This window comes from Hemitrygon akajei, unplaced genomic scaffold (genome assembly GCF_048418815.1).
Source record: "Hemitrygon akajei unplaced genomic scaffold, sHemAka1.3 Scf000171, whole genome shotgun sequence".
Lineage (NCBI taxonomy): Eukaryota > Metazoa > Chordata > Chondrichthyes > Myliobatiformes > Dasyatidae > Hemitrygon > Hemitrygon akajei.
This window is the reverse complement of record NW_027332057.1, coordinates 557,281-575,528: the sequence shown is the minus strand read 5'-3', so window position 1 is coordinate 575,528 and position 18,248 is coordinate 557,281. Positions and strand designations below refer to the sequence as shown.

The 18,248-nt window shown below is 51.7% G+C and overlaps 1 protein-coding gene across 3 annotated transcripts in view; it reads right to left on the bottom strand.

The window, feature by feature from the left end:
* LOC140724182 (NACHT, LRR and PYD domains-containing protein 3-like) overlaps nt 1-18,248 on the bottom strand; it is a 431,143-nt gene that overhangs the window by 30,267 nt on the left and 382,628 nt on the right. For all 3 annotated transcript variants that reach the window (XM_073038668.1, XM_073038667.1, XM_073038669.1), the window contains one exon: nt 15,337-17,074. In XM_073038668.1, coding sequence (XP_072894769.1) covers nt 15,337-17,074 — 1,738 coding nt within the window. The remainder of the gene's footprint in view (nt 1-15,336; nt 17,075-18,248) is intronic.

Sequence of the window (18,248 nt, the reverse complement as noted above, 5' to 3'; positions counted from 1 at the left end):
AAATCCCATCGGAGGAAGTGGGATGGGGATGAGAGATCCCAAAGAAGGATGTCGGATGGACGAGCGATCACAAAGGAGGAATGGGGATGGGTAAGAGATCCCACAGGAGGAAGGGTGATGGGGAAGAGATGACCCACCGGAGGAAGGGGGATGGGGAAGAGATGACCCACAGGAGGAAGGGGAATGGGGAAGAGAATTACCACAGGAGGAAGGGGGATGGGGAAGAGAGATCCCACTGCAGGAAAGACGATGGGAATGAAATATCCCACCGGAGGAAGAGGAAGAGAGATCCCACAGGAGGAAGGGTGATGGGGAAGAGATGACCCACCGGAGGAAGGGGGATGGGGAAGAGATGACCCACCGGAGGAAGGGGGATGGGGAAGAGATATCCAACAGGAGGAAGGGGAATGGGGAAGAGAATTACCACAGGAGGAAGGGGGGATGGGGAAGAGAGATCCCACTGTAAGAAAGACGATGGGGATGAAATATCCCACCGGAGGAAGTGGAAGAGAGATCCCACAGGAGGAAGATGAAGAGAGATCCCACAGGAGGAAGGGACACGACAAAGACAGATGTCACAGGAAGAGGGGAATGGGAACAGAGATCCCAGAGGAGGAAGGGGGATTTGGAAGAGAGATCCAACATGAGGAAGGGGGATGGGTAAGAGAGAAAGCACAGGAGGAAGAGGGATAGGGAACAGTGATCCCACAGGAGGAAGGGGGCTGGGAAAGAGAGAGCCCACAGCATAAAGGGGGATTTGGAAGAGAGATCCAACATGAGGAAGGGGGATTGGGAAGGAAATATCCCACAGGAGGAAGGGGGTTGGTGAAGAGAGATCCCACAGGAAGAGGAGGGATGGTGAAGAGAGATCATACAGGAGGAAGAGGGATGGGGAAGAGAGATCATACAGGTGGAAGGGGGATGGGGAAGAGAGAGCTCACAGCATGAAGGAGGAAGGGGAAGTGAGATCCAACAGACGGGTTTGGGAAGAGAGATCCCACATGAAGAAAGGGGTTGGGAAGATAAATTCCATCGGAGGATGTGGGATGGGGATGAGAGATCCCAAAGAAGGATGTCGAATGGACGTGCGATCCCAAAGGAGGAATGGGGATGGGGAAGAGACAAACCAGAGGAAGAAGGGGGATGGGTAAGAAATCCCACAGGAGGAAGGGAGATGGGGAAGAGAATTCCCACAGGAGGAAGGGGGATGGGGAAGAGAGATCCCACTGTAAGAAAGACGATGGGGATGAGATATCCCACCGGAGGAAGAGGAAGAGAGATCCCACAGGAGGAAGAGGAAGAGAGATCCCACAGGAGGAAGAGGAAGAGAGATCCCATAGGAGGAAGGGACACGAGAAAGACAGATGTCACAGGAAGAGGCGAATGGGATCAGAGATCCCACAGGAGGAAGGGGTATTTGGAAGAGAGATCCAACATGAGGAAGGGGGAGGGATAAGAGATTGCACAGGAGGAAAAGCGATGGGGAAGTGAGATCCCACAGGAGGAAGAGGGATAGGGAACAGAGATCCCACAGGAGGAAGGCGGTAGGTGGAACAGATAGATCCCTCAATATGAAGGAAGATGTGGAGGAGAGATTCCAAAAGAAGAGTGGGGAATGGGAACAGAGGCCCCACAGGAGAAAGGGAGATGGTGAATAGAGATCCAACAGGAGAAATTCAGATGGACGAGTGATCACAAAGGAGGAAGAGGAATGCGGAAGAGAGTTCCCACAGGGGGAAGGGTGATGGGGAAGTGATGACCCACAGGAGGAAGGGGGATGGGAAACAGATGACCCACCGGAGGAAGGGGGATGTGGAAGAGAGATCCCACAGGAGTAAGAGGGATGGGGAAGAAAGATACCACAGGAGGAAGGGCGATGGGGAAGAGATGTCCCACCGGAGGAAGGGGCATGGGGAAGAGAGATCCCACAGGAGGAAAGGGGATGTGGAAGGAGAGATCCCACAGGAGGAAGGGGGATGGGGAGGAGAGATCCCAGAGGAGGAAGGGGGATTGGGAACAGAGATCCCACAGGAGGAAGGGTGATGGGGAAGAGATGACCCACCGGAGGAAGGGGCATGTGGAAGAGAGATCCCACAGGAGGAAAGGGGATGTGGAAGGAGAGATCCCAGAGGAGGAAGGGGTATTGGGAACAGAGATTCCACAGGAGGAAGGGTAATGGGGAAGAGAGAGCCCACAGGAGGAAGTGGGATGTGGAAGAGATGTCCCACCGGAGGAAGGGGGATGGGAAAAGATATCATACAGGAGGAAAGGGGATGGGGAAGAGAGATCATACAGGAGGATGGGTGATGAGTCGGAGAGATTCCTCAGGAGGAATGGTTTTGGGAAAGAGAATCCCACAGGTTGAGGGGGCATGAGAACAGAGGACCCACAGGAGGAACGGGGATGGGGAAGAGAGATGCCACAGGGGAAGGGGGATGGGGAAGAGAGAACCCACAGGAGGAAGGGGGATGGGGAAGAGCGATCCCACAGGAAGTGTGGGGATGGGGACGGCCGGAGGCCGCACAGGAGAAAGGGAGATAGGGAATCACACTCTTCTTATGGGATCTCCCTTCCACTTTCCCCTTCCTGGTTTTAGTTCACTCGTCCATCTGACCTCCTCTGGGCTCTCTCTTCACTGTACCACTTACTGCTGTTGGGCCTCTGTTCCCATTCCCCTCTTCCTGCGGAATCCGTCTTTCTCAGGTCCCTTCTTCCTCTGGGATCTCTCTTCCCCATCCCCCTTCTTCCTCTGGGATCTCTCTTCCCCATTCCCCTTCCTCCTGTGGGATCTCCCTTCCCCATTCACCTTCCTCCTGTGGGATCTCTCTTCCCGTTCCCCCTTCCTACTGTGGGATCTCTCTTCCCATCCTTCCTGCTGTTGGATCTCCCTTCCCCTTCCCCATTCCTTCTGAAGAGAGACCCCTCAGGATGTGGGTATATCTGACAGGAAGTTGCGGGTATACGAACAGAGGCCCTACAGGAGTAAGAGGATGTGTAAGAGAGATCCCACAGGAAGAAAGGGGGTGTGGAAGAGAGAGCTCACAGCATGAAGGAGGAAGGGGAAGAGAGATCCAACGGACGGGTTTGTGAAGAGAGATCCCACAGGAAGAAAGGTGGTGGGGAAGATAAATCCCATCGGAGGAAGTGGGATGGGGATGAGAGATCCCAAAGAAGGATGTCGGATGGACGAGCAATCACAAAGGAGGAATGGGGATGGGTAAGAGATCCCACAGGAGGAAGGGGGATGGGGAAGAGAGATCCCACTGCAGGAAAGACGATGGGAATGAAATATCCCACCGGAGGAAGAAGAAGAGAGATCCCACAGGAGGAAGGGTGATGGGGAAGAGATGACCCACCGGAGGAAGGGGGATGGGGAAGAGATGACCCACCGGAGGAAGGGGGATGGGGAAGAGATATCCAACAGGAGGAAGGGGAATGGGGAAGAGAATTACCACAGGAGGAAGGGGGATGGGGAAGAGAGATCCCACTGTAAGAAAGACGATGGGGATGAAATATCCCACCGGAGGAAGAGGAAGAGATATCCCACAGGAGGAAGATGAAGAGAGATCCCACAGGAGGAAGGGACACGACAAAGACAGATGTCACAGGAAGAGGGGAATGGGAACAGAGATCCCAGAGGAGGAAGGGGGATTTGGAAGAGAGATCCAACATGAGGAAGGGGGATGGGTAAGAGAGAAAGCACAGGAGGAAGAGGGATAGGGAACACTGATCCCACAGGAGGAAGGGGGCTGGGAAAGAGAGAGCCCACAGCATAAAGGGGGATTTGGAAGAGAGATCCAACATGAGGAAGGGGGATCGGGAAGGAAATATCCCACAGGAGGAAGGGGGTTGGTGAAGAGAGATCCCACAGGAAGAGTAGGGATGGTGAAGAGAGATCATACAGGAGGAAGAGGGATGGGGAAGAGAGTTCATACAGGTGGAAGGGGGATGGGGAAGAGAGAGCTCACAGCATGAAGGAGGAAGGGGAAGTGAGATCCAACAGACGGGTTTGGGAAGAGAGATCCCACATGAAGAAAGGGGTTTGGAAGATAAATTCCATCGGAGGATGTGGGATGGGGATGAGAGATCCCAAAGAAGGATGTCGAATGGACGTGCGATCCCAAAGGAGGAATGGGGATGGGGAAGAGACAAACCAGAGGAGGAAGGGGGATGGGTAAGAGATCCCACAGGAGGAAGGGAGATGGGGAAGAGAATTCCCACAGGAGGAAGGGGGATGGGGAAGAGAGATCCCACTGTAAGAAAGACGATGGGGATGAGATATCCCACCGGAGGAAGAGGAAGAGAGATCCCACAGGAGGAAGAGGAAGAGAGATCCCACAGGAGGAAGAGGAAGAGAGATCCCATAGGAGGAAGGGACATGAGAAAGACAGATGTCACAGGAAGAGGCGAATGGGAACAGAGATCCCACAGGAGGAAGGGGGATTTGGAAGAGAGATCCAACATGAGGAAGGGGGAGGGATAAGAGATTGCACAGGAGGAAAAGCGATGGGGAAGTGAGATCCCACAGGAGGAAGAGGGATAGGGAACAGAGATCCCACAGGAGGAAGGGGGTTGTGGAACAGATAGATCCCTCAATATGAAGGAAGATGTGGAGGAGAGATTCCAAAAGAAGAGTGGGGAATGGGAACAGAGGCCCCACAGGAGAAAGGGAGATGGTGAATAGAGATCCAACAGGAGAAAATCAGATGGACGAGTGATCACAAAGGAGGAAGAGGAATGCGGAAGAGAGTTCCCACAGGGGGAAGGGTGATGGGGAAGAGATGACCCACAGGAGAAAGGGGGATGGGAAACAGATGACCCACCGGAGGAAGGGGGATGTGGAAGAGAGATCCCACAGGAGTAAGAGGGATGGAGAAGAAAGATACCACAGGAGGAAGGGCGATGGGGAAGAGATGTCCCACCGGAGGAAGGGGCATGGGGAAGAGCGATCCCACTGGAGGAAGGGGGATGTGGAAGAGAGATCCCACAGGACGAATGGGGATGTGGAAGGAGAGATCCCACAGGAGGAAGGGGGATGTGGAAGAGAGATCCCACAGGACGAATGGGGATGTGGAAGGAGAGATCCCACAGGAGGAAGGGGGATGTGGAAGGAGAGATCCCACAGGAGGAAGGGGGATGGGGAAGAGAGATCCCACTGGAGTAAGGGAGATGGGGAAGAGATGACCCACCGGGGGAAGGGGGATGGGGAAGAGATGACCCACCGGAGGAAGGGGGATGTGGAAGAGAGATACTGCAGGAGGAAGGGTGTTGGGGAAGATAGATACCACAGGAGGAAGGGCGATGGGGATGAGAGTTCCCACAGGAGGAAGGGGGATGTAGAAGAGATGTCCCAGAGGCGGAAGGGGGATGGGGAAGAGCAATCCCACAGGAGGAAGGCGGATGGGGAACAGAGATCCCACTGTAAGAAAGAGGATGGGTATGAGATATCCCACCGGAGGAAGAGGAAGAGAGATCCCACAGGAGGAAGGGTCACGAGAAAGACACATGCCACAGGAAGAGGGGAATGGGAACAGAGATCTCACAGGAGGAAGGGAGATTTGGAAGAGAGATCCAAGATGAGGAAAGGGTATGGCTTAGAGATCCCTCAGGTGGAAAAGCGATGGGGAAGTGGGATCCCTCAGGAGGAAGGGGGATGGGGAAGAGAGAACGCGCAGCATGAAGGGGGGAGGGGAAGGGAGATCCAGCAGCAGGATTAGGGAAGAGATATCCCACAGGAAGAGAGGTGGTGGGGAAGATAAATCCCATCGGATGAAGGGGGATGTGAAACAGATAGACCCACACGAGAAATGGAGATGGGGAATAGAGATCCCACAGGAGAAATTCAGATGGACGAGTGTTCACAAAGGAGGAAGAGGAATGGGGAAGAAAGATCCCACTGGAGGAAGGAAGATGAGACAGACAGATGCCACAGGAAGAGGGGAATGGGAACCGAGGCCGAACAGCAAGAAGGCGGATTGCGAAGAGAGATCAGGAGGAGGTAGGTTGGACGAGCGATCTAAAAGCAGGAGGGGGGATGGGGTAGGATCCCACAGGAAGTGGGGGGGATGCGAACAAAGACACAACAGGCCGAAGGTGGATGGGGAAGAGAGATCCCACAGGAGGAAGGTGGATGGGGAAGAGAGATACCACAGGCGGAAGGGGGATGGGGAAGAGAGATCCCTCAGGAGGAAGGGGGATGTGGAAGAGACGCCCCACCAGAGGAAGGGGCATGGGGAAGAGAGATCCCACTGGAGGAAGGGGTATGTGGAAGAGAGATCCCACAGGAGGAACGGTGATGGGGAAGCGAGATACCAGAAGAGGAAGGGGGATGGGGAAGAGAGATCCCTCCGGGGATGGGGAAGAGAGATACCACAGGCGGAAGGGGGATGGGGAAGAGAAATCCCACAGGAGGAAGGGGCATGTGGAAGAGAGATCCCACAGGAGGAAAGGGGATGTGGAAGGAGAGATCCCACAGGAGGAAGGGTGATGGGGAAGAGAGATTCCACATGAGGAAGCGGGATGGGGAAGAGAGATACCACAGGAGGAAGTGGGATGTGGAAGAGATGTCCCACCGGAGGAAGGGGGATGGGGAAGAGATATCATACAGGAGGAAAGGGGATGGGGAGGAGAGATCATACAGGAGGATGGGTGATGAGTCGGAGAGATTCCTCAGGAGGAATGGTTTTGGGAAAGAGCGATCTCACAGGTTGAGGGGGCATGAGAACAGAGGACCCACAGGAGGAACGGGGATGAGGAAGAGAGATGCCACAGGGGAAGGGGGATGAAGAAGGGAGAACCCACAGGAGGAAGGGGGATGGGGAAGAGCGATCCCACAGGAAGTGTGGGGATGGGGACGGAGGCCGCACAGGAGAAAGGGAGATAGGGAATCACACTCTTCTTATGGGATCTCCCTTCCACATTCCCCTTCCTGGTTTTAGATCACTCGTCCATCTGACCTCCTCTGGGAACACTTTTCACCGTACCCATTCCTGCTGTTTGGCCTCTGTTCCCATTCCCCTCTTAATGTGGAATCTGTCTTTCTCATGTCCCTTCCTCCTCTGGGATCTCAATTCCCCATCCCCCATCCTCCTGTGGGATCTCTCTTCCCTATCCCCCTTCTTCCTCTGGGATCTCTCTTCCCCATTCCCCTTCCTCCTGTGGGATCTCCCTTCCCCATTCCCCTTCCTCCTGTGGGATCTCTCTTCCCATTCCCCCTTCCTCCTGTGGGATCTCTCTTCCCATCCTTCCTGCTGTTGGATCTCCCTTCCCCTTCCCCATTCCTTCTGAAGAGAGACCCCGCAGGATGTTGGTGTATCACACAGGAAGTGGCGGGTATTCGAACAGAGGCCCTACAGGAGTAAGAGGAAGGGGAAGGGAGATCCAAAAGACGGGTTTGGGAAGAGAGATGCCACAGGAAGAAAGGGGGATGGGTAAGAGCAATCCCACAGGAGGAAGTGGAATGGGGAAGAGAGAACCCACAGGAGGAAGGGGGATGGGGAAGAGAGATCCCACAGGACGAAGGGGGATGTGGACGGAGAGTTCCCACAGGAGGAAGGGGGATGGGGAAGAGAGATCCAACAGGAGGAAGGTGGATGGGGAAGAGAGATCACACAGGAGGAAGGGTGATGGGGTAGAGATGACACACCGGAGGAAGGGGGATGGGGAAGAGAGATACTACTGGAGGAAGGGGGATGTGGAAGAGATGTCCCACGGAGGAAGGGGCATGGGGACGAGAGATCCCACAGGAGGAAGGGGGATGTGGAAGAGAGTTCCCACTGGAGGAAGGGGGATGTGGAAGAGAGTTCCCACTGGAGGAAGGGGGATGGGGAAGAGAGATACCACAAGAGGAAAGGAGATGGGGAAGAGAGATCCCACTGTAGGAAGGGAGATGGGGAAGGGAGATCCCACTGGAGGAAGGGAGATGAGAATGACTGATGCCACAGGAAGTGTGGAAAGGTAACAGAGGCCCAACAACATGAAGGGGGATGGTGTAGAGAGATCCCACAGATGGAAGGGAGTTGGGGAAGAGATAGATCCGTGAAGTGGAAGAAAGATGTGGAAGGGAGATCCCACAAGAAGATTGGAGGATGGGTGACAGAGAACCCACAGGAGTATGTGGGATGGGTAAGAGAGATCCCACATGAAGAAAGGGGGTGGGGAAGAGAGATCCCACAGGAGGAAGAGGGACGGTGAATAGAGATCATACAGGAGGAAGGGGGATGGGGAAGAGAGATCCCACAGGAAGAGGAGGGATGGTGAAGAGAGATCATACAGGACGAAGTGGGATGCGGAAGAGAGATCATACAGGAGGATGGGTGATGAGTCGGAGAGATTCTTCAGGAGGAATGGGTTTGGGAAAGAGAGATCCCACAGGTTGAGGGGGCATGAGAACAGTGGACCCACAGTGGAATGGGGATGGGGAAGAGAGAACCCGAAGGAGGAAGGGGGATGGGGAAGAGTGATCCCACAGGAAGTGTGGGGATGGGGACGGAGGCCGCACAGGAGAAAGGGAGGTAGGGAATCACACTCTTCTTATGGGATCTCCCTTCCACATTCCCTTTCCTCTTGTGGGATCTCCCTTCCCCATTCCCCTTCCTCCTGTGGGATCTCTCTTCCCATTCCCCCTTCCTCCTGTGGGATCTCTCTTCCCATCCTTCCTGCTGTTGGATCTCCCTTCCCCTTCCCCATTCCTTCTGAAGAGAGACCCCGCAGGATGTTGGTGTAGCACACAGGAAGTGGCGGGTATTCGAACAGAGGCCCTACAGGAGTAAGAGGAAGGGGAAGGGAGATCCAAAAGACGGGTTTGGGAAGAGAGCTGCCACAGGAAGAAAGGGGGATGGGTAAGAGCAATCCCACAGGAGGAAGTGGAATGGGGAAGAGAGAACCCACAGGAGGAAGGGGGATGGGGAAGAGAGATCCCACTGGACGAAGCGGGATGTGGACGGAGAGTTCCCACAGGAGGAAGGGGGATGGGGAAGAGAGATCCAACAGGAGGAAGGTGGATGGGGAAGAGAGATCACACAGGAGGAAGTGTGATTGGGTAGAGATGACACACCGGAGGAAGGGGGATGGGGAAGAGTTATCCCACAGGAGGAAGGGGGATGTGGAAGAGAGATCATACAGGAGGAAGTGGGATGGGGAAGAGAGATACTACAGGAGGAAGGGGGATGTGGAAGAGATGTCCCACGGAGGAAGGGGCATGGGGACGAGAGATCCCACAGGAGGAAGGGGGATGTGGAAGAGAGTTCCCACTGGAGGAAGGGGGATGGGGAAGAGAGATACCACAAGAGGAAGGGGGATGGGGAAGAGAGATCCCACAGGAGGAAGGGGGATGGGGAAGAGCAATCCCACAGGAAGTGTGGGGATGGGGACGGAGGCCGCACAGGAGAAAGGGAAATAGGGAATCACACTCTTCTTATGGGATCTCCCTTCCACATTCCCCTTCCTGGTTTTAGATCACTCGTCCATCTGACCTCCTCTGCGCTCTCTCTTCACTGTACCACTTACTGCTGTTGGGCCTCTGTTCCCATTCCCCTCTCCCTGTGGAATCTTTCTTTCTCATGTCCCTTCCTCCTCTGGGATCCATCTTCCCCATTCCCCTTCCTCCTGTGGGATCTCCCATCCCCATTCACCTTCCTACTGTGGGATCTCTCTTCCCGTTCCCCCTTCCTCCTGTGGGATCTCTCTTCCCATTCTTCCTGCTGTTGGATCTCCCTTCCCCTTCCCCATTCCTTCTGAAGAGTGACCCCACTGGATGTGGGTGTATCCGACAGGAAGTGGCGGGTATTCGAACAGAGGACCTACAGGAGTAAGAGGATGGGTAAGAGAGATCCCACAGGAAGAAAGGTGGTGGGGAAGATAAATCCCATCGGAGGAAGTGGGATGGGGATGAGAGATCCCAAAGAAGGATGTCGGATGGATGAGCGAGCACTATGGAGGAATGGTGATGGGGAAGAGATAAACCCGAGGAGCAAGGTGGATGGGTAAGAGTTCCCACAGGAGGAAGGGAGATGGGGAAGAGAATTCCCTCTGTAAGAAAGACGATGGGGATGAGATATCCCCCCGGTGGAAGAGGAAGAGAGATCCCACAGTAGGAAATGGGATAGGGAAGAGAGTTCCCACAGGAAGAAAGGGGTGGGGAGTTTAAATCCCACAGATGGAAGTGTGATCGGAACAGAGGCCCCAGAGGGTGAAAGGCGATGCGGAAGAGAGATCCGACAGGAGCATGGCGGGTGGAGAAGAGAGATTCCACTGTAGGAATGGGGATGGGGAAGAGAGATTCATCAGGAGGAAGGGAGCTGGTGATGAGAGATCCCACAGGAGGAAGGTGTATAGGGAACAGAGCGCCCACAGGAGGATGGTGGATGCTGAGGAGAGATCCAACAGTTGAAAGGAAGTGGGAGTGGGAACAGGGAGGCCAGAGGATGAAAGGTGGATGGGAAAGCGAGATCTCACAGGTGGATTGCTACCCGTGCCACGTGCTAGTGAGGCTAGAAATAGGAAGATAATGCAGCTAAATACGAGGCTGAGGGGATGGTGCATGAGGGAGGGGTTCATGTTTCTGGACAATTTGGCTTTCTTCCAGGGGAGGTGCGACCATTTCGAATTGGACAGTTTGCACCTGAACTGGACGGGACTAATATCCTTGCGGTAGGTTAGCAAGTTCTCCTCCGGGGGTTTTAAATTAGATTGCAGGGGGAGGGAAACCAGAGTGTTAGAGCGGATAGTGAGGTGGAGGAGGGTAAGGGTCATGCGAGGACTGCTTATATAGACAGATATCAAAGGTTTGTACGTGATAGAAATGTTCTCAGGTGCATCTATTTCCATGCAAGGAGTATTGCAGGTAAGGCAGATGAGCTTAGGGAGTGGATTGGCACGATTATATCGACATTATTGCTATTAGTAAGACTTGGTTTGCAGGAGGGGCAGGACTGGCAGCTTCATGTTCCGGGTTTCCATTGTTTCAGACGTGATAGGGGGAGGGATGAAAGGCGGAGGAGTGGCATTACTAGTCAGGGAGAATATCACAGCTGTGCGTAGACGGGACAGCCCGGAGGGTTCGTCTACAGAGGTCATATGGGTGGAGCTGAGGAACGGGAAAGGTGTGACCACACGAATAGGGTTGTATTATAGACCGCCCAATAGTCAGAGAGAATTGGAGGAGCAAATCTGTAGAGAGGTAGCACACCAATGTAAGAAACAGGAAGTTGTAATCGTAGGGGATTTTAACTTTCCACATATTGACGGGGACTCCCACTCTGAGAAAGGGTTAGATGGCGTGGAGTTTGTCAAATGTGTTCAGGAAAGTTTTCTAAATCAATATATTGAGGTACCAACGAGAGAGGGTGCAATACCTGATCTCCTATTAGGGAACCAGACAGGTCAGGTGACAGAAGTATATGTAGGTGAACAATTTGGGTCCAGTGAACATAATGTCATTAGTTTCAAGATAATTATGGATAAGGATAGGACTGGTCCACCAGTTAAGGTTCTGAATTGGAGAAGGGCCAATTTTGTTGAAATGAGAGAGTATCTGGGAAGACTGAATTGGGATAAGTTGTTTTCTGGCAAGGATGTGTTCAGTAAGTGGAACGCCTTCAAGGGTGAAATTTTGAGAGTGCAGAGTTTGCATGTTCCTGCCAGGATTAAAGGCAAAGTTAACAGGCAAAGGGAACTTGGTTTTCAAGGGATATTGGCGATCTGGTTAAGTAGGTGTTTAGCAGGTACAGGCAACAAGGAACAAATGAGGTACTTGAAGAGTACAGAAAATGTAAGCGAATACTAAAGAAAGGAATCAGGAAGGCAATAAGAAGACATGAGGTTGCTTTGGAAGATAATGTGAAGGTAAACCCGAAGGGTTTCTACAAGTATATTGAGAGTAAAAGGACAGTAAAGGACAAAATTGGTCCCTTGGAAGATCAGAGTGGTCGTCTATGTGTGGAGCCTCAGGAGATGGGGAAGATCTTAAACAGTTTTTTTGCGTCAGTGTTTACTCAGGAAACTGGCATAGCGTATATGGAATTAAGGCAAACAAACAGTAGTGTCATGGAACATATAGAGATTAAAGAGGAGGAACTGCTTGCTCCCTTACAGTGAATAAAGGTAGATAAATCCCCCGGGCCTGACATGATATTTCCTCGGACCTTGAGAGAGACAAATGTAGAAATTGCAGGGGCCCTGGCAGAAATATTTAAAATGTCCTCAGCCACGGGTGAGGTGCCGGAGTATTGGAGGGTAGCTCATGTTGTTTCGTTGTTTGAAAGAGGCTCCAAAAGTACACCAGATAATTACAGACCAGTAAGCCTGACATCAGTAGTAGGTAAATTTTCAGAAGGTGTTCTGAGAGATCGGATATACAAGGATTTGGACAGCCAAGGGCTGATAAAAGATAGTCAACATGGCTTTATATGTGGTAGATCCTGTTTAATGAATCTTGTAGTGTTTTTCGAGGAGGTTACCAAGAATGCATATGAAGGAAAGGCTGTGGATGTTGTCTACATGGACTTTTGTAAGGGCTTTGACAAGGTCCCACATAAGAGATTAGTTCTAAAAGTCCAGACACTAGGTATCCCTGGTGAGGTTGTAAACTGGATTCAAATTGGCTGTGTGGGAGAAGACAGAGAGTGGTAGTGGATGATTGCTTCTCAGACTGGAGGCCTGAGACCAGTGGTGTATCTCAGGGATCTGTGCTGGGACCATTGTTGTTTGTTGTCTATATCAATGATCTAGATGATAATGTGATAAATTGGATCAGCAAGTTTACTGATGACACTAAGATAGAGGCGTTGTGGAAAGCGAGGAAGGCTTTCAAAACTTGCAGAGGGATCTGGACCAACTGGAAGAATGGGCAAGAAAATGGCAGATGGAGTTTAATACAGACAAGTGTGAGGTGTTCCATTTTGGAAGGACAAATCGAGGTACGACATACACGATAAAAGTTAGGGCACTGAAGAGTGCGGAGGAACAAAGGGATCTGAGAGTTCCGATACATAAGTCCCTGAAAGTGGCATCACAGGTGGAGAGGGTTGTAAAGAAGGCTTTTGGCATCCTGGCATTAATAAATCAAAGTATTGAGTATAGGAGTTGGAATATTATGTTGAGGTTGTATGAGACATTGGTGAGGCCAAATTTGGAGTATTGTGTGCAGTTTTGATCACCTAACTATAGGAAGGGTATCAGTAAGTTTGAAAAAGTGCAGAGAAGATTTACTAGGATGTTGCCAGTTCTTCAGGAGTTGAGTTACAAGGAAAGATTGAACAGGTTAGGACTTTATTCCTTCGAGCATAGAAGAATGAGGGGAGATTGGATAGAGGTTCACAAAATTATGAGGGTATAGACAGGGTAAATGTGAATAGACTCTTTCCACATAGATTAGGAGAGATAAATATGAGAAGACATGGCTTCAGCGTGAAAGGGGAAAGGTTTAGGGGGAGCAATAGGAGGAACTTCTTCACTCAGAGGGTGGTGAGTGTGTGGAACGAGCTGCCATCTGATGTGGAAAATGTGGACAGTCTTAAGCTTTAAGAATAAATTGGGTAGCTACATGGATGGGAGAGGACTGGAGGGTTATGGACTGGGTGCAGGTCAATTGGACTAGCAGAATAAGGTTTTGGTACAGACTAGAAGGACTGAATGGCTTCTTTTCTGTGCTGTAGTGTGCTATGATTTTAAGATTCTATGGGGAGAAGAGTTCCCACAGGCGAAATGGGGATGGGGATGGGGAAGAGAGATACCAAAGGAGGAAGGGGATGGGGAAGCGAGATCCCACAGGAGGAAGGGGGATGGGGAAAAGAAATCCCACAGGAGGAAGGGGGATGGGGAAGAGGGAACCCACAGGAGGAAGGGGGATGGGGAAGAGGGAACCCACAGGACAATGGGGCATACCAAAGAGAGATCCGACAGGAAGAAGTCAATGGGGGAGAGAGATCGCACAGGAGGAATGGGTATGGGGAAGAGAATTCCAACAGCAGGAAGGGATAGGGAAGAGAAATCCATAGAAGGAAGGGGGATGGGGAAGTGCGATCTCATAGGTGAAAGGGAGATGGGGAAGAGAAATCCCACAGGATGAAAGGGAGATGGGGAAGACAGATCTCACAGGAGGAAGAGGGATGGGGAGGAGAGATCCCACAAGAAGAAGGGGGATGGGGAAGAGAGATCTCACAGGAAGGGGATGGGGAAGATAGATCCCACAGGAGGAAGCGGGATATAAAGAGAGATTAAACAGGATGAAGTGGGAAGGGGTTGAGAGATCGGCCAGGAGGAGGAGAGATGTGGAAGAGAGTTTCCACAGCAGAATGTGGGATTGGGAAGATAAATCTCACAGGAGAAAGGGGGTTGGGGAAGAGAAATTGCACAGGACAATGGGGCATGCCAAAGAGAGATCCGACAGGCGGAAGTCGATGGGGAGAGAGATCCCACAGGAGGAAGTCGATGGGGGAGAGAGTTCCAACAGCAGAAAGGGATGGGAAAGGGAAATCCATAGAAGGATGGGGAATGGGGAACAGCGATCTCATAGGTGAAAGGGAGATGGGGAAGAGAGATCTCACAGGAGGAAGATGGATGGGGAGGAGAGATCTCACAAGAGGAAGGGGGATGGGGAGGAGAGATCTCACAGGAAGGGAGGGGGGGTTGTGTGGAAAAGACATCCCACAGGAGGATGAGGAAAGAGTAATAGAGAGCCCACTGGAGGAATGGGGATGGGGGTGAGATTCCAAAGAATGGAAGGGGGATTGGGATGAGAGGTCCCACAGGAGGATTCCAAGGGTAAACGATAATCCTACAAGACAACAGGAGGCAGAAATTTTCTGTACGTGTGTGTTGGGTCTGAACAGAGCCCCAGAGGAGATGCGCCCTCGCTCTTTGCGTATCTGGAGGTGAGCAAAGTCACACACGGGGAAAGGCAGTGGGAGGACAATCTCACAATGGTATTTCTTTCCTTCTCACTGGGACAGTCTGCTGACGATCTCTTGTCCCTCACCGGGAAGGGGGTGTGAATCTCTGACCCACCTTCTGCAGTCAGTGTCGGTCTGGGTGTCAGTAACAGTGAGAAGGAACATTGTCAATGGACGTGTCACAGGCAGCAGGAAACACGGCCATTCCTGTGATTTACTACCATTATACCAATGGCCATTGTTATCTGATTTGATGAAGTCTCCAACATCCCTTCACAAGGAACCACAGAACCCTCCCGTCCTTGGGGAATTACTGAACGATCCCCTGGGCATTTGTCACAATTCTTCACAATCCGATTTACTACAAATTTACCAAAATTCCTTTACATTGAAACAACACAATGAGACAGTTTCACAGTTCAGAGTGAGAGATAAATCAAGTTACCTCAACTCCTGGCACTTGTGCAGCCCGGGTCCCAGCCGCTGGATTCCTTCACACTGAATGTGGCAGAGAGCCAGGTTGAGGTGTTTTATTGTATCACAGAGTCCGATGGCATGAGACAGGACCGCGCAGTCAATCGGGGTCAGTGTCATTCCACTGAATGAAAGTGTTTCCACAGATCCCAGTGCGGCCTGAGCCAGTCCACGATTCTGAGACTCAAACAGGTAGTGCAATGTGTTCAGGAAGCTCCTTTTACCAGCTTCCCTCCTCGTGTCTCCACTCTGGCGTTTAACCTCCTCCATCATCCAGTCAATCACCCGGCAGGTTGTGTGATGAGGAAATGGACCCAGAAACTCCTCCAGGCCCCGAGCAGTCATTGGGTTGGAGAGTCCAGCAACAAAACGGAGAAATACCTCAAACCGCCTATCCTTCACGCAGTGGGCTTCAGTGAGGAGTTTCATAATATCTCTGCCATCTTGAATCAGGAATTGTGCGACTGCAGCTACAAACTCTTGGATGGTGAGGTGTGGGAATGTGTACACCACACTCCGGGCAGAATTCTCTCTCTCCAAAAGCTCCATCAGGAACCCGGACAGGAACAGGGAAGGCTGCAGGTTGTACTTGATCAAATCTCTATCTGTAAACACAATCTTCCTCTCAGACACTCCTCTGAAGGCCATCTGACCAACCCTGAGTAACACATCACGGGGGTTCTCAATCTCACGGCCATGGTTTTTCAGGATGTTGTAAATATAGTAGGAGTACAGTTGGGTGATGGTCTTGGGAACTCGCTGCCGGTCCCTGACTCTTTGTGTGAAAAAGGGGCCCAGTGTCAGAGCGAGGATCCAGCAGTAGGAGGGGTTGTAGCTCATGGTGTACAGGATCTCGTTCTCCTTCACGTGTTTGAAAACAGCTTCCGCCACCGTCTGATCTTCAAAATACCTCATGAAATATTCCTTCCTTTCCTCACCAGAAAATCCCAGGATTTCAGCTTCGGTACCGATCTCAGCCTTTTCCAATAAATGTAACGCAGTTGGGCGGGTGGTCACTAGCACTGAACACCCTGGGAGCAGCTTGTGCTGGATTAAACTGTGCACAATGTCAGACACCTTGCACTTGAATTCAGGATCTGTGCATGTTGACCGAGGTTCTGTGTCTCTCTGACTGTCAGCAAAATCGATTTTGTCATTGAATTCATCCAAACCATCGAATATAAACAGCAATCCCTCTGGGTTCTTCCAAACCTCTCTCAGGATATTCCCAAAGTAAGGATACTGATCCAGAATCAGTTCCTTCAGGTTTATTCTACAGTTAATGGAGTTTAAATCGCGGAATTTGAAACTGAAGACAAATTGGAACTGTTGGTATATTGTCCCTGTGGCCCAGTCATAAACAATCTTTTGTACCATTGTTGTCTTCCCTATCCCCGGGACTCCAGCCATTGCTGCTGAACTCCCAGATTTGGAATTACTCCGGGAAAAGCTGCTCTGGAACAACTGATCAGTCCGGATTTTTTCCAGCTCTCCGCGGAGATGTTTCTCTCTCCACTCCTCGTGGTCTCTGCCTCTTGCCAGCAGCTCATGTTCCACCAGTCTCCGATCTCGAACAATAGAAATGACCGTGAGCTCAGCGTATCGATCAACCAGCTGGAAATCCTTCACCTTCTCCCTCATCAGGATCGTGTTCACTCTCAGTGTTTCAGTTTGTGCCCGCAGAGTCTCCTTGTGTTTCTGTTGAACATCTTCCATGGGAACAGACAGTGGACAAACTGTTAGATGCCTCAACTCAAAACTCAGTATTTAAGCACACAAGAGTTAGCTCAAAGCTATTGCATAAATTGGATTTGTCCATGGATGTTCGGACAGTAAAGTAAATTCAATTAACAGACCGCTGACAGGACAGAGAGGCCTGGTCCAGATAAACACCAGGTCATCACATTTCCACATTAATTGTGCTGTGAAGGTGAGTATTTCCCTGGTAGTTTACTGACCCTCAACTGTCCCGTACTGGACAACTTCTCACTACTGCCACAGATATCATTGCTCCTGAGGAAGAATCTTTTAATCCCTAGTGTTGATGCGGCGTATGGAGATAGATAAGAGGATAGTGGGCATTCTGTCAAAGGAACAGGTCGGGGAATCACAGCTCACCCTCCCCTCACACCGTCACTGAATCAAAATGCAAAGAAGCATCTTTGCTGATCAGAACATGCACTGTGGGTGGGTGGGTGGAATGCGTGGGATCTCAAAGTGTGTTCGAAACCTGTCAGGGGTGTGTCGGGTTATGCACTGTGTCCGGCCTCTGCCAGGGATGTATGGGGAGGGCACAGTGTGTCAGGAACATGTCAGGTGTGTGGGGTCTCACAGTGTGTCAGGACCCTGTCAGGTTTGTGTGGGGTCTAACAGTGTGTCAGTATCCTGTCAGGGGCATATGGGGTCCCACAGTGTATCAGGACACTGTCAAGGGCGTATGGGGTCTTACAGTGTGTCAGGACCCTGTCAGAAATGTGCGGAGTCTGGTAGGGTGTCAGGAACCTGTTTAGGAGTGTGAGGGGTTTCACATCCTGTCAGGACCGTGCCAGGTGTGTGGGGGGTCCCAGTGTTTCAGGAGCCTGTCAGGGGTGTGTGGGGTCTCACAGTGTGTCAGGACCCTGTCAGGAGTGTGTGGGGTCTCACTGTGTGTCAGGACCCTGCCAGGGGTCTGTGGTGTTTCACAGTGTGTCAGGACCCTGTCAGGGGTGTGTGGGGTCTCACTGTGTGTCAGGACCCAGCCAGGGTTGTGTGGGGTCTCACAGTGTGTCACGACCCAGCCAGGGGTGTGTGGTGTCTCTGGGTTTGTCAATTGATAATAGACAATAGGTGCAGGTGCAGGCAATTCAGCCTTTTGAGCCAGCACCGCCATTCAATGTGATCATG